Source organism: Rattus rattus, chromosome 6 (genome assembly GCF_011064425.1).
Source record: "Rattus rattus isolate New Zealand chromosome 6, Rrattus_CSIRO_v1, whole genome shotgun sequence".
NCBI classification, from domain to species: domain Eukaryota; kingdom Metazoa; phylum Chordata; class Mammalia; order Rodentia; family Muridae; genus Rattus; species Rattus rattus.
Window position 1 is genome coordinate 12,507,722 of NC_046159.1, and position 25,376 is coordinate 12,533,097.

The 25,376-nt window shown below is 46.1% G+C and overlaps 1 protein-coding gene across 1 annotated transcript; it reads left to right on the forward strand.

The window, feature by feature from the left end:
- Positions 1-1,276: 1,276 nt before the first annotated feature.
- Erp27 (endoplasmic reticulum protein 27) lies at positions 1,277-18,597 on the forward strand. The gene is made up of 7 exons (XM_032907325.1): positions 1,277-1,414; positions 1,609-1,709; positions 3,387-3,524; positions 12,135-12,251; positions 15,294-15,419; positions 17,729-17,926; positions 18,417-18,597. The coding sequence occupies exons 1-7, from the start codon at positions 1,321-1,323 to the stop codon at positions 18,459-18,461; spliced, it is 819 nt and encodes a 272-aa protein (XP_032763216.1). The 5' UTR covers positions 1,277-1,320; the 3' UTR covers positions 18,462-18,597.
- Positions 18,598-25,376: the final 6,779 nt, after the last annotated feature.

Below are 25,376 nucleotides of genomic sequence, written 5' to 3' on the forward strand. Positions count from 1 at the left end.
AACGAATACGGTACCAGAAGGTGCACATTTTGAGTTGTCTTGTGAATGGGAGTATGAATGAGAACCATGGTACAGGGGCTATTTATGTCCTTGTCAATAGGTTGTCAGAGTATAATGCTCATCAAATGCAGAGAATGAGCATTCTAAACTTCGTTTACTGTTAAATGTTTCCTCAGGATGGCTCCATCTAAGATTGAGATGTACACCCCACTCCCTGTAGAAATCTCTTCTTGGGCTTGACTCGTAGGTCAAATCAAACCCTCTCCTGCTGCATGGGCTCCCAACATTGTCTGAGTGAAGTATGAGTTTCAAAACAACTTTATTTTATTGCATCACCTAAAGGCCTATGGCAAGATGGCCTCCACACCCATCACTCTCCTTCCCATCATTCTCAGCGACTGAAGCTCTTTCACATTCTCTGTTCACGTCTAGATTTTGGCTCTTCCCACAAAATCCCCTGTGATTGGTTAATAGTGTCAGCTCCACAGACTCTAGAACCACCTAGGATAAAAGCCCCTAGGCACACTTGTGAGGGAGTTTCTAGACTAGGTTCATGGAGGTGGGGAGACTCACTCTACCTATGACGGAATCATCCGTTCTGGGATCCCGGGCTGATTATCGTGGAGAAAGCAAACTGAACACAGTCGTTCTTCTCGGCTTCCTGATGGTGGATAGAGTGTGACCAGCCATCCCTCTCTCCTGCCTCATGCCTTCCTCAACATGATTGACTGTGCCCTCAAACTGGGGACCAAAACAAACCCCACCTTCTTTAGGCTGTTTTTGTCACTTATAATAATTTGTCACGGCAGAAAAAAAGCAATGCGTGTCCTTTCCACATTCTGATGCCCAGAGCAATCCTATCCACTCAGGCCTCTGTAATTACTTAGAGGCAGACATCCTCCATCAAACCTTACAAGGTCCTAAGAGTTCTCCGTCTCCCTCACAACAGCCTGTGAATTTTTCCATGTTTTGCCACTCTCGGTTACATGCTTAAATCATGAATTTGTGTGTTCACCTTTCCCATCAACTATCTAAGCTGAGAGACGCTGGGTCAGCTCACAGCCATATTCATAGCCTGCTTAAACCAATAAGCGGCATGGAGTGCCTACATATCTTTTCATTATTTCAATGAATGCACCCGACTTTCTTCTGGTTGGATATGTCCCAGAGCCCCGCCACTTTGAGCCACTTATCACAGGGGGTGAAAGCTGCCCTGGGACCAGCTGCAAAGTTCCCAGAGCTCCAATGACACACAGTCCTTTCAGTTCATCAGCCCCAACCCCCATACTCAACAACCACGGTCCGCACCAGAGAAGAACAATGAAAATCACCTGGTCTCGATGCCTAATCCTCTCACTTGTCCTCACGTGCAGGCTGGTTCCAGAGGCTACAGCAGATGTTGAAGAAGCCTCAGGTAAAAGAAAGAAAAAAAAGGTGGTGGGTGGGGTTGGGGGTGGGGCAGTGGTGTGGCCATCAAGAAGCTTGCCATAAGGAGAAGAGAGGGAAAAGTGGAAATACTACGTGTAGTCTCGTTCCGAACCTAGAAATTGTCCAGAAGTTTCTGAGTAAAGATGTGTATTGCCCACACCTCCACTCCTCTTCCTGCAGAAGGTCTCGGCACTCCCCGGGAACCCATATGGCTCACGGACATCCCAGCTACGGTGGAACTCATCGCTGCCGCTGAAGTGGCTGTCATAGGCTTCTTCCAGGTTTGTGATACGCCCCACCTGGATACCCCAAAGTCGGGCACGCTCGGTCTTGTGGTAGTCAAGCCAGGGGCCTGTTGGGCTAGTGACGTAGATTTGGAAGTGAGAGGACACATTTCCAGGAGTGCTTTCAGATTGTTATCAGAGTCCCCTTCCTTTCAAAGCAGTCTGTCTGCCCTCTGCATGAGGTCTTTCTCTCACTTGCTTCACATTCTCTGAGTCTCCTTACCTGTGGGCACTTTGAAAGAAAGGGAGTGTCTGCAGGAAGTCAGTCAAACTTGGCCATTGTCCTAAACAACCTCAGTCTGTCTGTGCCCATAGTACCTTGTCCATAGGCAGAAGTGAAAGTAAAGGCACATTTTAAATTTTATTAATTTATTAATTTATTTATTATTCAAGATAGGATCTCATGACTCAGGCTGGCCTCGAACTTGCAGTGTTGTCCATGCTTCTCTCAAACAGACAATCCTCCTGCTTTAGCCTCCAGAGGATTGGGCTAATGGGACTATGCCACACACTCAGGCTAAACCTATGTTTTATGACCAGGAAGGTTATTCTAAGACAGAAAGGGAAGCCCCCACTTATCTTTCTCACATTCTCCGAATACAAGGAAGGGACGGGATTACTGACAGCTTCCACACTGGCTGTTGGCTAACGCAGTCATACACGAGAGGGTCTCGTCCTGGCCTTTCCCTCTCGCTCTGGTAACAGTAGCTGGCAATCCTCACAGCTAACCCAGCCCCTATTCAGACCTTCTTGTCTACTTCCCACTCCTTGATTCCAACTCACAGTCATCCCGCCCATTCTGTGGACGCAGTCGGAAATGGGCTGCCAGTGGGAGTCAGGTTTTGGTACCAAGGGGTCTGAGCTTCAGAAAAAGAGCAAAGAAGAGTGCAGTAACATCAAGGACCACCAGATGGTGACACTGAGTCCTTGAGCAATTCAATTCAAAGGCCCAGGTCACGAACCAGGGGCCAGCCAGCCAACTAATAAATGTCCACAGCTTCTAAGTGAATAACCCTCTTGCTTCTGTCTTGTGATCCCACATGCGAGAGTAGCAATCTTCCCTTCTCCTTTAACACGGCCTTTAGCTCATTGAGATGCAGGGAAAACGAGTGGACTCTTGTGAACTGCCTGGAGTTTCTGTGGACAACCATCCTAACACAGCGAGGAGGACAGTGCCAGTGTCTGTGGGAGGAGAGAGGCCATCACTAATGGCTGGCTTCCCAGCTCCCTCACTGCAAGCCTGGGATACAACAGCTACCAGAGAGGATATGACCCTCAGGTCCTGCACGTCTCCCAAGGACCATGCTAAAGACCTCTCCTTGATATTACATCTCTGTTTCTCCACAAATTGTTTCCAAAACATTTGTCTCCCTGGGCGTATGGATGGCTGTGTAGTCCAACTTGGCAGACCTCTGGAAGCTGAGACTTCCCTCAGCTACAGGTAGAATTCAGGCTGTATGACAAGGCCATGCGATTTTGATAATAACCTATATTCTCATAGAGCCTGGGACACTCAAAAGTGCCAGTGCAAGTAGCCTGCATGTGTAAGGATATCTTTTGTTTTACTTGACCTTTAACTTCTGGAATAAGCATAGTTTTCTTCCCTCTATGTCTCTTCGCTCAAAAATGACCTGTGGGTTTGTTTCTCTCTTGTTTGTTTGGTTTTGTTTTTAGGATTTGGAAATACCGATCGTGTCTATATTCCGGAGCATGGCACAGCAGTTCCAAGATGTATCATTCGGAATCAGCAACCATTCTGAGGTCCTGACCCATTACAACGTCACCAGCAACAGCATCTGCCTCTTTCGATTGGTAAGCTGGGTCGGCAGCTCCCGCCTTCCTCTAGTTTTCCTTCGTGAGACAGGAACGGACTCTATGTCTTTGACATTAACGCTGGTGCCAAGTTCAGGGACATCGTTGACCAGGACGGTGACTCAGTTCAGGCTGGCAAAGCAGGTGGGGATGTCCTTGCAGAGGACAGGGACTGAGAGCCAGGTGTGGCGCTAATGGTACCACTTGGTCCCTTGCCAGAAAAAAAAAAGGGTGGGTCAGTCGCTGAGTGTTTATTGGCTTCTTACCTCTGTAGAATAAAAGGTCTGACCGTATTATCTCTAGGGTCACGTTAAACAGTAAAGTTGCACACACACACACACACACACACACACACACACACACACACACCCCAGGGATGGTGAGACAGGAGTTTCATGATGTAGATCATATATACTTATGTATATATATGATGAGTTTTCATGTAGCTCAGGATGGCCACTTGACACATAGATGAAGATGACCTTAAACTTCTGACTCTTCAAATACTGAGGTCACAGGTATGGCCACCTATTCGGTACAGGGGAATCAAAGCCAGGGCTCCATGGGTACTAGGTGAGCACACTTCAATCGAGCTACATGCCCAGTCCCATAAATTTTTTATATTTTAATATGCTGATTAGTTTACTTAAGTTTATTGAACATTGTATTAGACGGCTCGTATGTGTCAGGAGCTGGTGATAATGACATATTGAACACACTGTCCGCTCTTATAGATCCTAAAATGGAGCGAAGATTATAGTCAGTTTACAAACCCAGAACATCACAGTGGGTAAGGTGGTGTTACAGGAATGAAAATAGTGTGGAACTTAGAAAATAAAATAATGCAAAGGGGACAGTCAAACTGGGAAGTATGTGTTGGATCAATATGGGTACTCTAAGGGGAATCGTGGCCAAAGGAGGAAAACTAAATGTACTTAAGAATCAGTGTTGCCGACTGGATCCCAAGGCGCAGGTTGCAGGGAAAGGAATAGAAAACAGGAAGGATTTTTGAGAACCATGTTTGTGCTAAAGTCACAGTACCAGTAACTTAGATTTGTACTTAAATTGATTGGTATCCAGAAGCCCCCAAAGCCTTTGGATCAGGGGAATAACATGGACAGGAGTGAGCTTTAGCAAGATTATTTTGTACACAAGGAATGAGATGGATTATTAGGAAAAGATATGTGAAGCAAGAGACCTTGTCAGCTCAGCAAAATAGACTATGTGAAACTTATTAAGGGTCTGTAGCAGCGGCCGGAGAGACAGCCCGGAAGTTAAGAGTGCTGGATGGCCTTGCAGAGGACCCGGGTTTCATTCCCAGGAGCCATGTTGCATCTCTCAACCTCAGTTCCAGGAGATCTGACTCCATCTTCTGGCCTTCTCAGACCCCAAGAGCACATGCGGGTCACAGACGGAAACATAGGCAAAATACCCATCCGTGTATATATTTTCTAAATGAGGCATGGAGGGTCTGTAGTAGAGAAGCAGCAATAGAAGTAAAAAAAAGCGTGCTTTGCCAAGGTAGGAGATGCAGCCCTGTGAGCCCAGCAGTCAGGAGTCTAAGGCAAGAGGACCACAGGTTCAAGGCCATCCCCACACCCCACCCCAAAACAGCTGAGCAAGCCTGCGGGTCATGTGGACTTGCTTACAATGTATTCTTTATAAAGCCGTATTGTCGGCTCTTTTGAGCTCTGCCCCCTTCCTTAGCATCTGTTTTATGTCGAGCACTGTGACAGCCCTACTTTGAGTGAAGTCTTGGAACTTTGGTGGACAAAATTTATGTACCATGCCAGAAAATAAACAGGCTGGTTTTGGGTCCCTTGGTCGGCAGTGCTGGGAAAGGTTGGAGTTTCCAGGCCAACCGTTACATAAACACTTTTCCCAGTTTACATTTTCAAAGGTTTGCTACATATGTTACTAGGATGATCGTTTAGGAGTCCAGAATAACTTTAATAAAGAAAAACCCGAACCCGTACTATTTTACATCGGAGAACTTAAGCCTATTGCAAACTTTCTGGGAACTTTTAAATTTAGATCCACATTTTAGCATTCTTAGTTTTCCACAGTTTGCTTAATTTTTTTAATGAAGTTTGATGTGTGTGTGTGTGTGTGTGTGTCTGTCTGTCTGTCTGCCTATCCGTGTGTATGACTGTGTCTGTGTGTATCCAATCTATGATAGCTACCAGTATAGTTCTCACTAAATATGAAGAAAGAATATGATTCATGAATTTTCAGTGGGGGAAATAAAGTTTCTGGTAGATTGAGGCAACTCGCTATAGATTCCCAGCTGTCAGGTAGCGCCTGATTCCATACTCCACGCCCCCGTTCTACTGCACTACAATGGCTCTCTAAAGCACTCAAGGAAACTCTTGTAATGATTCTTGTACATTTACACGTGTGTGTCTCTGTGTGTTTATGTATCCATATGTTCTTTTGAGTGCCGCAAAAGGCCGGAAGACTTCGTCAGATCCGCTGGAGTTAGAGTTATAGGCAGTTGCAAACCATCAGGCACTGAGACCTGAATTCAGGTCCTCTGCAAGAGACCCAAGCACTCTTAACCACTTAACCATTTCTCTAGCCCCAGAAGAAAATCTCTGTCTTTACAGTAGGCTGAATTAATTTAATGTTCCTTATTCTAAAGTCTCCATTTTAAAACTTTATCCCAAACCATTTCCTAAACCCCTGGTATTAATATATCCAGCCCAAGAGTTAATATCAGAATTTAATTTAGATGCCATATAGTTTGGTAGCAATTTTTCAGAATTTAGAGTTACTGGGTTCACAACAGCAAGAATATATTTAAAGATAAGAGGAAATAATGGTTAAGCAAGCGAACACGGACTCATTATTAACGAGCCTACAAAAGCAGTGTTTGTAGAACCGTATTAGCTGAGGTTTCTATGGCTGTGGTGAAGCACTGTGACCAAAAGTAACTTGGGAAAGGGTTTGTTTCTTCTTCAACGTTCATGTTACAGTGTATCAGTCAGGGTGGGCTCAAGGCAGGAGCCTGAAGGCAGGAACTGATACAGAAGCCATGGAGGAGTGCTGCTAGGTGGCTTGCTTTCCATGGCTTGCTCAACCTACTTTCTTCCATATCTCAAGTCCACCACCCTGAGAGAGGCAACACCCACAGTGGTCTAGGCCCTCCCACATCCATTATTAATCAGGAAAATGGCTGACAGTGTTGGTCTCCACCAGCCTTAAGGAGCCATCTTTAGCTTGGGTCAAGTTGACCAAAGCAAGCCAGTAAGAGTGACTCCTTGTCAACTTGACACACAAATGTATCACTCTTGGGGTTCTTGTTCATCTCCCGAATCTCATATTAATGCTAATATCACAACACAGAACATAAATAACTTTTAAAGTCCCACAGTCTTTAAACTTCCAAACACTTCAAGAGTACATTTTCTTTAAAATATCCAAAGTCTCTTTAAAAGTTCAAAGGCCCTCTGAAACAACCAAAGTCCTCTTCTCATACTCCAAAGTTATAGGCTTCTGTGGAAAAAAAATCATATCTAAAAGATAAATATTTTCTTATTCCAAGAGGTGAGACCCAAAGCACAGCCATAATCAAATTGAAGCAAAACCCTTCAAGATTGTCCGTAACTCATTGCCCAGTGTCCGGGACTCAGAGTCTTCTGGGCTCCAGAGGGCTTAGCAAGCATCCACTCTGGTTCTGTCATTTATGCATATGTCCCTGTTATAGCATATGTTGCTTGCCCAGGAGGCTCATATTGGCTCCATTTCAGGCCTGCCACTTCACTTGGTGGTCATCACCCAGTCCTGGCGTCTCTAATATGCCGGGGTCTCCGCTGGAGCTGCGACAGAATCTTCACCAATGGCCTTTCCTGGACTCTCTTCAGGGGCTCTTTGACAAGGTTCAGCAGCTCTTCGTCACCCTTTTATGCTGCCAAAATCAGAAACACGAGGCAGACTCTTATAGGTGATGGAGTTAGGCTACCAGCATAAGATGCAGCCTTGGCCTCTCTTAACCACTGCTTCTGTGTGCTCACCCCGAGGAAGCAGTCCCAGAAGATTTCACCTTAGTGATGCTGGTCTCTTCTTGACTGCAGCTGGTTCCCCAGCCCCAATTGACCATACGTCTGTCGTCTCAATTTAAAATACCACACGAAGAACTCTCCAACTTGCCTCAAAACTTCACAAGTTGAACCTCTAACACCTACACCGCTCTCAGCAGTCTCTTCCAAACCTCCCACAGAATAAAGGGCTCTGAACACCTAATGGCTTTTATAGCCCAAAGTTCCCCCCAATCCGTCACAAGCCTCCCGTAACAACAATGTCATATCCATCCCAGCAATAGTCTACACTGGTACCGATTTCTGTCTTAGAGTTTCTGTGGCTGTGATAAAGACCATTACCAACACCCATGCGGGGAAGAGAGGGTTGATTTGGCTTAACAGTCACTGTTCATTACCGAGGGAAGCCCAATTAGAAACTCAAGGCAGGAACCTGAAGCAGAGACCAGAAAGAACCAGCCAGTAAGCAGTACTCCTCCATAGTCTCAGATTCACTCCCTGCCTCCAGGTTCCAGTGTGGCTCCCCTCAATGACAGATAAACCCTTTCCTTCTCAGATTGCTTTGACCACAGTCGTGGGCACAGTAATAGAAAACAAATTAGGAATGGAACTTACTCTCCAAAACTAGTGCAGACTGACTCATATAAAGGTTTCCAGGAAGAGCCTAAGGCAAACCTCAGGGAGCAGTAAGACGTTTCAGGGACGGTGTGGCTGTCAGGGATCCAGCCTGTGAGTGTGGAAGCACGGAGAGCCTCCGCTTTTCCGAACAGTCCCACAGGAATCCAATTCCTGGGGTCAGTGGACCGTGAGCCTGTCCTATTGTTTGAGTGCCTGTACTATTTGGGGTTTTCTTATTCTCTTCTATTTTAAGAAATAAAGTTAGCCCAACTCTGACCCAGCAGGATATGAGAGATATAGTGTCATTCTTGGCCCCAGTACAGTGACTTTTGAGTGCTTGGCATAAGAGATGTACCATACCAGATGAGGGAAGAAGAGATAACTATGGAAAAGAGAGAAGTCATACACATCAAGTGATTATACTTTATAAAGTATGTGTTTAGCTGGACATGATGGTGCATACTTGTAAGCCCACACCTTGGAGACTGACAGAAGAACCCAAGAGTTGAAGGTCATCCTTGGCTACACAGCAAATTTAAAGCCATCCTGGGCTGCAGGAGACACAAACAAACAAAAGTATTATAAGTACATGGCAGCTGAGCAACATGCGTGTGTGTGCATGTGTGTGCATGTGTGAATGTGTGTGTGCACATGTGTGCATGTATGTGTGCATGTGTGTGCATGTGTGAATGTGTGTGTGCACATGTGTGCATGTGTGTGTGCATGTGTGTAAGTGTGCATGGGTGTGTGTGCATGTGTGAGTGTGCATGGGGGTGTGCTGTGTGTGCATGTGCATGTGTGTGTGTGAGTGTGCATGTGTGGGGATGTACATGTGAGTGCATGAGTGTGCGTGTGAGTGTGTGTGAGTGTATACATGTGTGTATGTGTGTTGGTGTGTGTGCCTGTATGTGTGTGCGTGTGTGCATGTGAGTGTGTGTGCATGTGTGTGAGTGTTTGCATGTGCATGTATATGTGTTGGTGTGTGTGTCTGTGTGCGTGTGTGTGAGATCAAAGACGTGAGGCAAACGCTTAAGTCACTTTTCAGCCCTACCCAAGCTACTTTGTGACTGAGTTGTCATAAAATATTATAGCTTCGGTTTATAGGAATTTGAACGGGTCATGTGGTGCACGCCTGTAATTCCAGGGAGGATCTGGAGTTCGGATTCACCTTGGCTACACTGAAAACCAATACCCAACCTCACTTCAGGAAATCCTGTCTGAAATAAAGAAATAAAAAGTAAGACAGAAGAATATAAATGAGACGAGTTTTAGTGCATTTTCTGAAAAAGCTGTATTTTGTCAGCGAGCTCTCAGGATTGCAGAGGAAGACCCCCTCCTAGCTGGACTTGAGCTGCGTTTAAAACAACACCTCCTGAGCTCATAACCCTTCCAGCTGCTCCTTTTCGCTTTTGGCGTCTCTGTCCCCGGGGAGGATATCTTAAGTAAAACTCTTTGCAAACCCTGGCAGAATAGATGTTTAGAACGTCCCCAAAGCCTTCCTCTAGGGTAGAGCTTTCTCTGCTTTACATTATGCAAATGATCCCCTTGGTGCAAAGCACACTTCCTGGTCAAATGCTGCCTCCAGGAACCCTACACAAGAGCCCTCCTGAGTTTATTAGTTTAGGAAATAATGAAATAACCGGGTATGCTTTGTTGGAAGAACCCCAGCACTGGAGAGCCTGCAGGGGCGGGGCGGCTTATTGAAAGGCTCTCACTGCCCAGGGAGGAAGCTTCATCCCTGCTGCACAGGCTCTGTCCCTTCTCCACATCCCCTTGTCTAGTAACACCTGGAGTTCCTGGCGCCCCCAGCTCTCCATTTCTGGGAAACCAAGGAACTGCCAGGAAAGGCGGCGGGAGGGCAGGGCCTCCGGGTCCACGTGCTGCCAGACTAGCTGCGCACACAAGCCAGGCGTCTGTGTCCTAGAAAAATAATCTTCGAGCACTTGGACACAGTCAGTATTAAGAGGGCCTTGATGATGATGGTGGTGGTGACTTGAGTGGGCTGAAATAGCAAGGCCCTAAGTGTGAGATATTCTGCCAGCTGGCAAGCCAGGCCTTAAGTAACAGAGAAGGTTCAAGAGAAGCAATCTCTCTCTCTCTCTCTCTCTCTCTCTCTCTCTCTCTCTCTCTCTCTCTCTCTCTCTCTCTCCCTCTCCCTCCCTCCCTTCTCACCCCCCCCCGTTTCTGTCTCTTTCTGTCTGTCTCTCTGCCTCTGTCTCTCTCTCTCTCTCTCTCTCTCTCTCTCTCCCTCTCTCTCTCCTCTCCTCTCCTCTCTCCCCAATCTCTCTCTCTCTCTCTCTCTCTCCCCCCTACCTTCATCCCTCTCTCCCTCTCTCCCTCCCCCTCACCCCCCTCTGTGCAAGCATCTGATTGGTCTGGCTGCCTTTGACTGGCTGGCTGCCTGTCACTGTGAATGTCTGCTCATCTGTCTTTGTGTCTGTGTGTGGATATGTGCCTATGGGAACAGGTATTGGCAGAGCCCAGAGGCCTCTGATCTCCTTGGAGCTGGAGTTATAAACTGTTGGGAGTCACCTGAATTCAGATCTTCTGAAAGAGGGGCAAACTCTCTCAACCTCTCTCGAACCCCCTGTATTTTGTTTTATTTGTTTGTTTAAGACAAGATCTTAATTCTATCATTCGGCAAGACCTGGAACATCCCATGTATCCCAGACTGGCCTTGAACTGCTGGGAATCCTCCTGCCTGGTCTGTCTAAATTCTGGGATGAAAGTCATGAACCACAGCAGCAACCTTCTACTTTGTTTGTTTGTTTGTTTTTATGACTTGGTGTAAATTTTGGGACTGTCAAGCTGAACCAGGGCCACAGAGCCTTTTCCTATTGCTCTTCCTCTCCTCAATGTTCCTACCAAGAGTGTGTTGGATTTCAGCACACATGCATGTGTGCCAAATGACTTCACCCCCCCTCTCGCCTCAGACTCACTGTCACCTGGAGTTTCTGATCCTCCTGCCTCTACTTCTAGAGTCCTGGGATTGCAGCAGTCAGCATGTGTGTTTCACAGAAAGCTGGAGATCAAACCTAGAGATTCCTGCAAGCCAGATCAGCATTCTACCAGCTGATCTGCACATCTCTAGTATGACTTCTGTGTTTGCTGCCAGGAGCTGAACCTAGAACACACACATGCTGCCACACACACACACACACACACACACACACACACACACACACACACACACACACACACACACACACACACACATATATATATATATATATATATATATATATATATATATATATATATATATATACCTGGCAAGCCAGTGCTCTACCACGGACCTACTGCCAGCCTGTGCTTCACATTTTAACCATATCTAGTGCTTTGGGTGGATTTCCCCCCAATAATTCTAATTTAAAGTATATTTTCTATACCTTGGCATTTATTATTTCATGAATTTAATTTGCTTAAGATATTCTTTTAAGGTTTTGTTTTAGTTTTTTTTTTTTTTTAATCTTTGCGTGTATGTTCTAATGTTCAACAGGGAGATGCGACTGCCCGGTAATACTAGAGTCTGGTATGTTAGAAGCTACATGTTACATAATGCATGCTGGCAGTCCTTAAAGGGATAAATCAAGTTTGAGCAACTTCCCAACCAAAGGAGGAATCGTGGGAAGTAACTAAATGCAGAATAGGTCAGAAGTTAAGAAAAGGGAATTCAGAACAGCTGCACTGATGGAAAATTCAATAGATCAGTGATTATATTACATAAAATTAGCCCTTAAAACCCAAGTAGAGAAAAGAGCCCCAGGGTAGGACACTTACTTCCTGTCTTTGGAGCTCTGCTCAGTGCCTGTCTCCTCTTCAAATGCCATTTACCACTTGATCTTAGCCAAAAGGCCAAGAAGCAATTCAAATGCTATTCATCCATGATCTCAGACGATGTTTGAGAGGGGGCTACTCTGTCCTTTGAAACGGCTTGTCTTGTTTTTAAATCCAGGTAGATAATAAGCAGCTACGTTTGGACGCCGAAGACATCGACGATCTCGATGCTGCCAAGCTGAGCCGTTTCATTCACTTGAACAACCTCCACTGGGTGACAGAGTACAGCCCTATGGTAAACCCTGATCCCTGCCGCCTGTCTCTTATGCTCGTGCGTCATGAAGGGCCTTTGTTCCCAGAACAGAGATGTCCTCTCCACTGTTAGTAACTGTCTCTCATTGAACACCTAGCTTGTCGTTTATGCTGGCATCTTCACTATCCCTTTAAGATGGACGGGTTCAGTTCCTCCCTCCCTGTTGGACAAAGAGAGAAACAGACACAATGAGAGTAAATGGACTACAACACAACTCACAAGAAAAATAAAAACCCAAAAGACAAAATACAATGTATCTGGATGAAAGAGTCTCGCTGCCTAACCGTGCTCTCTGGAGGTCGCTGGCTTTGAGACAGACTCAAAACCACCTTTCTCAGGCTGTGATGAAGGAGGCGTCTTTCCTCTTTGCTTTTCTTATTGCTGTGATAGGGGCAGCTTAAGGAAGGAATCGTTTCGTTTGGCTCACAGTTTGAGAGATACAGTTCATCGTGGTGTGGAGTCAAGAATGTAAGGCTGGTCCAGAATCAAGAGCACAAAGGAAGGGACACAGTCCTCAGATCGCTCTGACCTTGCTTCTCTTTCCCTCTTGTCCAGGACTGAAACCCATCGGTTTGCTCTACCCACCTTCATGGTGGACTCTCTCTCTTGAAGCCCTTCTAGAAACACCCTCACAGACATGACCAGAAGTGTACCCCCTAGGTGGTTCTCAATCCAATCAAGTTGAGCACAAGAGTAACCACACAGTCTACTTTCTCTGGACTGTCCCCATTGGCGCTATTGTGTCCACTGGACTGCACGTGGACTTGGGAAAAAGTGTTCTACTGTTTCCTGTGCACATGACCTTACCCTAGTGTCATAGTGTCTTGGATGCCAGGCAAACAATATGAGGACACATCCTCCTAAACCCTTAGACCTGGCCTAGATGTCATCTCACGCACAGTGACGTAAATCCCAGCGATGTGTCCTTTTTAAATTTGACATTAGTATAGAAGGCAAGTCACATGAAGAGGAAGTCAGGAAAGAGCCTCTTTAGAGCGTCATGTTTAAGTTTTTACTGGGGTTCTCCCATATCCAAAGGAACCCCTCCTCATTTGGAGAGCTGACCACTCAGCAGCTTGTGCGTGCTGGCACAAACGTTTGTGCTAGAAAAACCAGGCAGAAAGTCACAGCCATGCCCTGCCCCTGTGTGTGTAGTCAGTGTACACACTCGGTGTGTGGCTTTGCTGTATCTGTTGAGATAGAGCCCGTTACTTCTGCACCCCCACTCCATGCCTTTTGGCTCCTTGGGTCACTTCACTTTACTTTTCCCAAGAATTCCTTCTGCTTTTAGAAGAATGGATCCTACTCTGAATTTAAGTCACAAGACTCAGTTACTATAATTACAAATATTACCATAGCAAGAGTCAATTATTTGTCACACAGTGCCCCCAATGAAAACGGAATCTGCTCTTAAAGCCCAAGAAAAAGTCTTTAGGAAACACTTCTGACCACACTTGCTGATCCATGGTCTTTCTCTGATCAGCTGTGTTAGAAAAATCTCACACAGATCCTAGGGGGTCAGCCGCTGGGCATGGGGTGTCTGGACAGAGTACAGACTTTGCCAGGCTGAAGTCATCTGCAGGCTCCACCAATGCTGAATGGTCTGGTTGCAAGGATCTAGGTCAACAAACCTGCTGCCATTGTTGCCGTATAAATCTGACCTGAGGGCTGCTTGGCTACCCCAGAGTAAAGGGTGTAACAAAGAATGATACCCGTCCTGACTTAACCTTGGCCTTCCAGCATCTCCACAATGTCCTCTTAGCTACTTATTTGGTTCTGTTTATTTTTATGTATGGGGTGAGTGGTGGTCCATGCAACTGCCTGAAAACCCACTGGTCGAACTTACTTTGAAGGTTCGTTTTCATGACTTTGCGATCATGTTTGTTTGGGCGTATGTGCACCCTAGGTAAGCAGGTGACTTCGGAAGTCAGAGGGTGTCGAGTGCCCTGAAGCTGGTGTGAAAGGCAGTTGCCAGCCACTAGGCATGGTGGGAAGAGCCAATCCTTGGTTCTGAGCATGGATAGCCCAGAATCTTAACCCCTAAGCTGTCCTTCCAGCACCAGATGATGAGCATGGAAAGCCCAGAATCTTAACCCCTAAGCTGTCTTTTGATTGTTTGATTTTATATTTTTTTATTTTATTTTTGGTTTTTGAGTCAGGGTTTCTTTGTGTAGTCCTTGGCTATCCTAGAACTCGCTCTGTAGACCAAGCCAGCTTCAAACTCACGGAGATCCACCTGCCTCTGCTTCCCGAGTGCTGGGATTAAGGGCGTGTGCCACCACCTCCCTGCTCATAATTGTACTTTTTTTTTTTTTTTTTTGGCTCTTTTTTTCGGAGCTGGGGACCGAACCCAGGGCCTTGCGCTTCCTAGGCAAGCGCTCTACCACTGAGCTAAATCCCCAACCCCATAATTGTACTTTTAAAAATGTATTTATTTATTGTATATGTGCTTGAGTAAATGTACATGTACCACATTTCTGCATGAGCCAGAGGACACCAGGAGAGGTTGTTATACTCTCCAGAACTGGAGTTATAGGCAATTGTCAGCCACCTTATGGGTGCTAGGAACCAAGCTAATGTCCCTTTTTATAAGAAGTATTAAAAATTAAATGTGTTCTTAACTCATCTCTCCAATCCCCAATGATTTTACTTGTTAAAAATGGTTTTATTTATCATTTGACAACTCCATACATGTATTCATTGGGTTTTGAACCCATTCAAACTGGTGAAGCTTTTAAGAGTCATCTTAGAGGCTGTTTGCTTTTGTCTTAATTCTCTTCATTGCACTGGCATACCTCTGTACCTCTGAGCCTCTGTCCCTCCCTCTCCCTCTGTCCCTCTCTTTTCCCTCCTTCCCTCCCTCTCTCCCTCCATCCCTCCCTCCCTCCCTGCACTCCTCTCCCCCTTCATCCCTCTCTCCATTTCTCCCTCCTTCACTTTCTCCCCCTCTCCCTCCCTCCTTCTCTCCCCCTTCTATCCCTCCCTCTTTCCATTCTTCTTCTATAGCAAATCTTACTTTTCCAGATTGGAGCTGGCTTATTTAACACCATGGTTCAGACCCATCTTCTCCTGATAATGAACAAGGCTTCCCCAGAGTATGAAGAAAGCCTGCGTAGCTATCAGAAGGCAGCCAAGCTCTTCCAGGGACAGGTGAGCTGGGAATGGTCACCACCACAAGGAAGATGGGGCTGGGAAGAAGGAAATACTATGGTTTTGAGGGTGTCAGGTAGGATGTAAGAAGTGAAAATATTGAAATTAAAGATACTTTGTGTTGTAATCTATCTTCCAGCTGTGGCTTTGTGGTTTTTACACACTGATCTGTAGGGAGACAAGGTGTAAATATGATGAGAGACTACCAAGCATGGGGGGAGGGGGAGGGGCTACCTCATTCATCACACATCCTTAGAACACTCCCTCCCTCCCTCCCTCCCTCCCTCCCTCCCTGCCTTCTGAGTGCATTTCTGTTTGCGATCTCTGAAATAACCATCCTCAATTGCAGAATCAAGCAGAAGCCTTTCTAATGAGATCCATTTGATTATCACATAAGCAATCTTGGGGAGGACCAGTCCCCTGACATGGGGAGCACTGTGTGTTCCTGAATACAGACAATTCTTTCTTCAGAAGACCACAAGGATTTCCACCTGGGATAGATTTGACTTAAACAGTCCTCTCTCCCTGATCTCCAGACACACAATCCTCTCCCTGCTCCCCAGACAGTCCATGCTCCCCAAATAGTCAGTCCTCTTTCCCTGCTCCCCAGACAGACAGTCCTCTCCCTGCTCCCCAGACAGACAGTCCTCTCCCTGCTCCCCAGACAGACAGTTCTCTATCCCTGCTCCCCAGACAGACAGCCCTCTCCCTGCTTCCCAGACAGACAGTCCCTCCCCTCCCAGACAGACAGTCCTCCCCCCCCAGACAGTCCATACTCCCCAGACAGACAGTCCTCTCCCTGCTCCCCAGACAGTCCTCTCCCTGCTCCCCAGCTCGTCCCTAGTTTCATTTCTACATTTCAGTTGTTCACAGTCACCTATGGGCTCAAAGTAGTAAATGGAGAATTCCAGACACACACAGCCCACAGCTTTAAGGGTCTTTCGCTGCCACATATTATTACAATGGTTTTGTTTCGTTACTAGCTATTATATTCAACATGTGTACATACAGCAGGGAAAAGCACTGTCTGTGACTCTAGGGAGCCCCTGAGGTGGGTGTTCTTAGAATATAACACGTATCAAGCCCATGCTACAGAAGACCATCACCAAATACACTGTCTCATTTTATCCCTACCCCCAGCAGTATGTTTTACAAAAAAAGAAAACCGAGTCTCAAAGAAACTAAGTTGCCCAGATCAGAGCCAGGAAGACAGAATCAGACTTAACCTCATTCTCTGCTTTAATCACAGGGCTATCTATAGTCTTTAGGCTAGGGAAACATCAAAGTGTCTTCAAAGCCCAAACTCTGTCTTACAATGTCATTTTTATTTCTAATCAGGTTGTGGGAGTGGGTGAGGATGCCCAGAGCGACGATCAGAGAGCATTGGATCCCCTGAAGCTAGAGTTGCAGGGTGCTGTGAACTAGGCCAAATACAGGTCCTCTGCTAGAATAGTATAAACTCTTAACCTCTGAGACATCTCTCTAAACCAGTGCCTCCCAGTCTATGGGTCACCTAAGACCACCGGAAAACACAGACTTACATTACATTATAACACTAGCCAAGTTACAGTTATGAAGTAGCAACAAAAATAATTTGATGGTTTGGGGTGGGGATCATCACGATATGAAGGACTGTATTAAAAGTGGCGGCATTGGGAAGGTTGAGAATCATTTCTCTAACCCAGAATTCCAAGTTCGTGCAGTTACATTGACTAAAGAGATAAAATACCAAAGCAAGAAAAATAATTTTCAAATTGATTTAAATTCAATCAAGATGGGGTGTGTGTATGTGGAGAGATAGGTAGGTAATAGCTAGATGGTAGATAGCTAGCTAGCTAGATATATAGATAGTGGTTGATAGAGAGATAGAAAGACTGTAGATAGCTAGATGATAGATAGATAGATAGATAGATAGATAGATAGATAGATAGATAGAGATTGATAGATAGTGGTAGATAGATAGAAAGATGGTAGATAGATAAATGGAGATAGATAGATAGATAGATAGATAGATAGATAGATAGATAGATAGATTTTGATATAGCCCAGGCCAGCCTCGAACTTGCTGACTTGCTGTAATTAAGGGTAACTCTGAACTTCTGGTCCCCCTACCTCTGACTCCCAAGTACTGGAATTCCGAGACTGTTTCAAATACTCCATCATGCCAGGCTTTAATTTAAATTAAAATGATGTGACATTAACTATAAATTCAGTCTGCCTAGTGACAGCAGTGACAAGTGTCTCTTTGCCCCCACCACCACCCCAGGATCTCAGCTGGACCGTTTTCTTTCAACTCTCTCCCACTACAGATTCTCTTTGTTCTGGTGGACAGTGGCAAAAGGGAAAACGGAAAGGTGATAGCCTATTTCAGACTAAAAGAGTCTCAGCTGCCAGCTCTGGCCATCTACGAGTCTGTGGATGACAAGTGGGACACCCTGACCATCACAGAAGTTACGGTGGAGAATGTCCAAGGCTTCTGCAATGGATTCCTAAAGGGGATGCTGTTGGTGAGTGTGTGGGGCTTCAAGTAAAACGCCTGTGTTGTTCTCTCTGTGTGTTCAGTTTCTATGGAATCGAAGGTCTTTAGCCCTGGGTGTGAGAACAGAGGGTGGTGTGGATGGAGAGGTCATAGGAGGGTGAGTCTGAGCACATGGTTAGTGAGACACTATTAGCAAGAGATGCTGATTTACAAAGGCTTTGTACACACAAACTGGGTTCGGAATTTCTCCATTTTTTTATTAAGGGCCAATGGGAATTAATTTAAATCCCAAATAAAGAGCTCATATATGAGGCTTATGCTATGTACTCTGGTGGTTGAGGAAGGTTGAGTGCCATAGTTTGAAGCCAGCTGCTATACACAGTAAGTTTAGTTCAGCCAGAACTGCACCCGTGAGACAAACAGAAGAGGCCAGTACATCAGCAAACAGAAGAGGTTCAAAGTGAGGGATTTAAAGTTTCCCATGAGTCAGGAACCATGCATTCTTTGCTGTTTTTCAGAGAGATCAGAAAGCTGAAAACAACTCTGGGAAGGAGGAGCTCTGACCGCTCCCTGGAACTTGCACTCGCTGTTCTGTGTCTATTCCGTGCTGAATAAAAAGGAGCCGTTCCAGCCTCTGCAACACTCAGGATCACTGGGTGTTCTGACAAGGGGCGGGAGGGGCACAATCATTCGTGTCTGAACATCTCACTTGCCTCTTGTTGCCAACTTCTTATCCCCTCTCCCCAAGCCCAGTTTCCTACTGTTCCTGAGTGCTGGGGGTACACGGGCTTCAGAAACACGGGCGTCTCCGTGAAGGACAAGCGTTCCTAGAGAGAGGATGTTCCCGTGTGTCACTGACATTGAATTGGTACCCTGCACAGGGCTTACACAACACTTCCTGTTCCTTTGGGGTCATCGGAGGATAGACCAGCCCCTCCTTCATAAGCAAATATCCTTCTCCAACTCGGGCCAAGAACAAAAATCCTCCTTTTGCTTTGGGGCTTTTAAGTCCCAAAAGTTAAAGGCTGTCTCCAAGTTTCTGAACGCATCAGAAACGGAGCATGTTAAAAGCTACACTCATTTGGTGATTCCAGTTCCCCGTGTAAATCAGCAACCCATGGAGTAAATAAACCCCAGAGCAGCATCCCTGCAAGCCAAACCCTGTGGAGGGAACACAGCTGCCCAGCTCAGTGGTACACGCCCCACCCTCCAGGGCTCTGCTAGGTCGTGATCGACTGATGTGGGCAGGATGGGTGGTGGGACCAGATCATCCTGCGTGAGTGTTGGTACAAATACGGCAAAGGAGTAGGGGAGTCAATTAGGTAAGAGGTTGAGGAGCGGCAGAAGAGGGGCACTTGGCGCCAGGACACGCTGGGGCTAACCACGGGGTTACTGCCAGTAAGGTGTGCGGTCCAGCACACAGGAGATGCAGGCGAGTTTGACTGTGGGTCGCTGGCCCACAGGCTGTTACTGTCAGCACACAGATGCTACATTGTCGTAACCCTCCCGCCCACTCCAGGCCCTTGGCTCTAAAGAAAAGCGCCTAAGTGCTGAAGAGCTGAAAAACCACAGATGTACAGCAGGACGGTTCCAAGTGAGGGACAAGGAGTGAAAGGCTTGCTTGTTCCTTGCTGTGGGATAACCCCGTGGCCCCTGGGCGTGGTCAGTGGCTGGAAAGGAGACTGTGAAAGCAACTCTCGCACTGACAAAGGAACCAGGAACAGAGGGGTCACAGGGTCACCCCAGGGCTGCACAAACCAGGAGTACAAGACAGGCTCATCCCAGAATGCTTTCTGGACATTTTGACATTTACATTCAAGAATTCTTTCTGATGCTCCCAACCTCCCAGGAGGCTGTGCTTGCTACTCAACTTCTTTTTTTTTCCTAAACCTTTTAATTTAATTTTATTTTTTTCGAGACAGGGTCTCCCTAAGTAGCCTTAGCTCTCCTGGAACTCACGCTGTAGACCAGGTTGGCCCCAAACTCCCAGGTATCCACCCACCTCTGCCCGCTGAGTACTGGGGTCAAATGCACGAGCCAACACCGCCTCTCAGCTTCTCAGCCTTCTTGACGCTGCGATCCTTTATGATAGTTCCTCATGCTGTGGTGACCCCCACCATAAAATCATTTCATTGCTACTTCATAAATGTAATTCTGCTACTGTTGTGAATCATAATGTAAATATTTGATAAACAGGCCATCTGATATGTAACCCTGTGAAAGAGTGGTTCAACACCACCAAAGGGACACGACCCACAGGTTGTGAATCACTGCCCCCTAAGGATACCTTCAACTCCGTGGTTTTTTGTTTTTGGTGTTATTAGGACTTGAACTTGGGAGCTTGTGCATGCCAGGTGAGTACTCTACCAGTTAGCTACATTCTTAGCCCACCCCCTGGTTCTTTTAAGCCCATTTACACTGTCTCAGGTCCTCCATACAATCCAAACTTTCATCGTGTTCATTCCCAATACGTTGATCACTCGATCATTTTCTCTCGTCTCTTTTCCTCGACTGCCTTGATTTCTTGCTTAAAACAATAGCCCTCCCAACCTTTAGTAAAGCCCCAAATTATATCGTGTTTAATAAAGGGTTAATTTTACCGGATTTATCCTCACATTCCTCCTGCACATGCTGATAGCCAGCACAGGACTCCATAGATAGTAACAAGATGGCAGCCTATGTTCTGGTCGATGATACTTTGTAGCAGCTCTGTCCCATATTATCTCCTATGCTTATGTCTGTGCATTTGTTGTGCTGAGCTGGATTACTCCTTATCAGCTCGTGGCTCTCTGAAAGCCAGGAATTCTCCATGTCTCTGTCAGCGCTGATTAGATTTCAGGGCTCAAAAACCAAAGAATGAAATTCCTTAGGGGAGAAGAGCTTTGGGGTTGTTTCTGTTGGGTTTATCTGAGCGTTTGTGGGTTCCTCCCTATGCAACCAGTCGGCCTCAGACTCAAGACCACCTTGCCTCTGCCACCCAAGAGCTGGGACTGTGTGTGGAGAGAAAGCAGGCAAAAGAAGAGGTTCCTGTTGACTAACGCTGGCGCCTACTAAAGCTTCTGCCATTTCTACATGCTTCCTTCTCGTTGGTTAATCATTCCCCAAGACTCTATGCTCATTCCTCAAGGCTACGCTCCTGTTGGGATGACTGGGGACATCGGGTGTTTTATGTATGGATGCATTCAATAACTCTCACTGGTAAAAATGGCACCGGTCTCTATGGTATCAAGTCTGCAGTTATCACATCTGACTAGGGAGATGGTGGAAGATATGGAAGGCTATGAAAGAGGGTCGTGTGTGGGCAGAACAAAGCAAGTTAGGAAAGTTTGGCTTTGACTCCTTCTTGGACTTTGGGAGAACCAGTTCCTGTCTCTGGAGATTAAGTTCAAGCTTGTTGAGATTAATACAATAGTTTACATAGGATGTTTGGAGACCTCAGGGTGAGGACACAATCAAGGGAAGACTAAAGACCTTGACTTGTATTTTTTTCTCCTCCTGGTGTCATTTCTCCAGTTGTCACAGCTTACAGAAACAAAGAGACACCCCTTACTGACTTCCTTAAACAGATGAGCCTGCCCAGTAGGAAATTCTGGTGGAAACTATCTTAAACTCACTTTCATTATTACTCAACGTAGTGAGGCCACCAGACCAGGAAACAGTCACCAGTGTTTAAATGAGCAGTCACAAGAAATAAGAGCTCACTATGCCGTGAAGGAGGATATTCAAGTGAAACATGATGGAGATCTTTGATGGGGCGGATTGAGCAACAGGGAAATGTGGGCAAAAGCCTTCACAGTCATTTCTCTGGGGAAGGACTGGCGAGGATGGATGAGGGTGGAGGAGGGTAGGCGGCTGAGCTGAATAAAAGCCCACACTGACAGACCTAGGGAATGTCCTTAGTTGCCTAGACTCTATGCTCACCCTAGAGATCCTGGGTGAGTAGGACAACAGGACAGTGGCTAGAGCATAAGATCCCATCAGGAAGGTAAGGTCTCTGTCTGAGTTAGTTTGCATCTAAAGCATGAATGGCAGGTGGCTTGTAGCTATCTCCTGGAACTGGTTAACCCTGGTGCCCTTGTAGTCCTATATCCTAGAAGACATCTATCAACTCAGACGAGCACAGAGACCTACGTAGCAGCTGGCTTGTTGAAACAAAGACTATAGCTGCTCTCTCAAGGAGGACATGATACTTGCCAGGCAGCCAAGAGCCCCTGAGTCTCTGGTCTTGAATTAGAGAGACCTGGCAGGTTGAAGAAACACTTATGCTAATGTCAGGCGCATTAATGTGGAATTTCCTAAGAATTAAGAGGGTGTTTCTACGATCCAGAGGAAGAGAAATGGTTTCAGAAAATATGATACTTTCTAAACCAAAACAGTAATTAAGGGTAAGACAGGTGATCAACCTCAACGTCCCTGGAGTCTACAGGTAACTAAGTTTATTGGCCATGGTTCTCTAGAGTAGCAGAACTTAGAGAATGAATCTCTCTCTCGAGAGAGAAGAGGGAGTATTCATTGGAATCAATTACAGGTTACAGTCCAGCTAATACAACAATCGCGGGCTATGAACAGAAAGTCCAAGAATCTAGAAGTTGCTCAGTGCAGAGTCTGGATGTCTCAGCTGGTCTTCAGTAGACATTAGAACCCTAAAAAGGTAGGTTCTAATGCCAGCAATGGAATGGACTTGCTAGCAAGGCAAGAACAAGCAGGCAAAGAACAAAATCTTTCTTCCAAGTCCTTATATGGGCTTCCAGCAGAAGGCATGGCCCAGATGAAAGATGTGTCTTCCCACCTCAAGATCCAGATGATAGGTGTGTGACTTCCTACCTCAGAGGTCCAGACTAGAAGTGGATTCGCCCACTTCAAATCAAGCAAGATATCTCTTACAAGTGTGACTTCCGTTTCCAGGTGCAGTCAAGTTGACAACCAAGAATAACCACCATACTCTCCCTGAGAGAAGAGCTGAGTACTCCAGGAGGCCATTAGAAAGGGCTTAGAATGAACTATGGTACACATTATCCTGTGCGTGGACGTGGTCATAGCAATCTGGTTACATTTATATTTCAGTGGTTTGCTCAGGTTGCTGGGAAGGTCAGATTCCCTAGGGACAGTGAAGTCTCAGAAGTCAAAATATCAGATAAATTACTCACTCATGCACTTAGAGCTCCTCTCTGAGCTCACCTCATCGGTTTGTGCCTCAAAGGAAAACTGTATTCCTTAGACCTGTATAAATCCATAAGTTTTGGGTAGATAAGGGACAGGGTGGGTATTATATAGCATGGTAAAGCATCATTTATTCATACTCTCAATCATTTAAGCACTTATTAACTAGCTATGAGGATGCCAAGTGGGGTTGCCTCCTGAAGGACTTGGCCTTAGATGAAGATTCATCAAGCAGAGAACTCTGTTGCAGTGGGACACGGACGCCATCAGACTGTCTGGACCATGGACAGAGATCGGCAGACCAGAGGAAGCTGGGGGAAGGAGAGGAGGTAAGCTGTGGGGAGCAATTGGCAGGAAGCTGGCCATGGCCAAGGAGTGTCCAGGGATGGAGGAGGAGCCACAGTGGAAAGTCTATCAGGAAAGGGGCCCACCATGGACAAATCATATTTCACAAATGAACTTGAAGCCTGTAGGGGTGAATTAGTTAAATCGCTCTGGCTCCCAGCGGGTTGCACAGGCTACACCCACCCAAGAGCTCTCTGAATTCGGGAATGAAAGACGCGCGTGCCGACTAATTTTGATATGCCTTGATTGGGCATTTCTAATCCGCCCCGAGGCTAGTATACATTTCCCTCTGGTATTCCCTGGCTTAACATCACCTTCTAAATCTACATTTTATCTTTGCTGCCCTGTTACATTGTTGGATAATTTTCTTCTGTAGCGCTTAAATATGATCCCTCTCTCTCCAAGTCAAGGCAATTCTCTCCCTCTCCCCCTGCCATTTCTCTTCTGCCCCCTCTCCTGCCTCCTCTCTCCTCTCCCCTTCCCTCCCCTCCCATCTCTCTTCTCCCCCTCCCTCCCTCCTCTCTCTCCTCTCCCCCTCCCATCTCCCTTCCCCTCCCCCTCCCTCCCTCCTCTCCCTCCCCCCCACTTGCCTGAGCAATCTAAAAGTCCCGCCTTCATCCTTCTGCCCAGCCATTGGCTGTACGGCTGATTCTTTATTATCAATCAGGGACCCTAAGGTCTAGACGCACGGCTTTGGGAGCCCAATTAAAACAAAGCATTAGAACCCATTCCCAACAGGAGCCAACCCTGTTTGATTCACCTTTCTCAAAAAAAAGAAAAAAAAAAAAAAAAAAAAAATACCAGGTCTTTTAAGCAGATAAAAAAACAAAACAGGAAGTGGAATGGGCCTGACCTCCTAGTTTCTAACTACAAAGACTTTGCATGACCTCCTAGTTTCTAACTACAAAGACTTTGCATGAAGATGTGGAGGATGTGAAAAAGTTTGGGCTAAGGTCTAGGGACTACTGGGATCTGAACCCCAGGAGAAAAAGAACTGTAGAAACAAACCAAGGAAATGAATGAATTTAAGAAGCATATTTGCATATGTGAAAGAGCCTTCCCGTTGCTTCTAAGGTAGGTCATTTCCTGTTGTGAAACCAGAGTTCAGTGTTATTGTGAACTTGACCATGAAAATGTTGAGTCACGGTGGGAAGGAGTGGGTGAGAGGAGAGCGAGGCAGGGTCAGCTGTTTCTGTAGGATATAAACAGCCGTGTGGAAACTACGTGTTGATATTTAACTACCCAGATAATTACTCCGGTCTCGGTATGGCAGCACGGTGTTAGCCTAGGCTTAAGGAAGGGGAGCAAGAACATATTTGACATAATTTAAGCTGTGGCGAAGTAAGAATTTGAAAAATAATAAACAGGTTGTCATACAGCTCATGTTGCCCAGAGAGATGGTTCAGAGACGCTATTCCCTTGCAGGAAGTTTACTGTGGGAAGCTCTTGGGAGTTGTATTGAAATGGAAGTAGGTCTGTCTGGACAGAAGGAAAAACATAACAACGTCTTAGACAGTCCCGTGGGGATCTTTATGCTATGATGTCTTATAAAACTGTCCCAAGTTGGAAGGATGGGGCCTTACTACCCCGATAGTGATCATCGCCCGTAGAGGCTTTGGAACTCCTGAGGACTGGATGAATTAATTTTATTTCTTTTAAAGAATATAGAACACCATTGATTATGGCTGGGGGAAAATATGACTTTGTCATCATCATAGATAGGACGAGGCTGCGGGTGCAGCTTAATCGGTAGGGTCCATGTCTACCGTCATGAAATACCTTTCACCCTGGTTTGGCCACCAGTACCCCACACAGCAGGCAGGGTGGTTCATGGCTGTAGTCTCTATACTCAGGAGGTGGAAGCAGAGGAAACAGAAGTTCAAGATCAACCTCAGCTCCTGTGGAGCACCAGGCCAATCTGGGCCCATGAGACACCATGGGACCTATCTCCAAAAGCAAGAAAAGGACTGGAG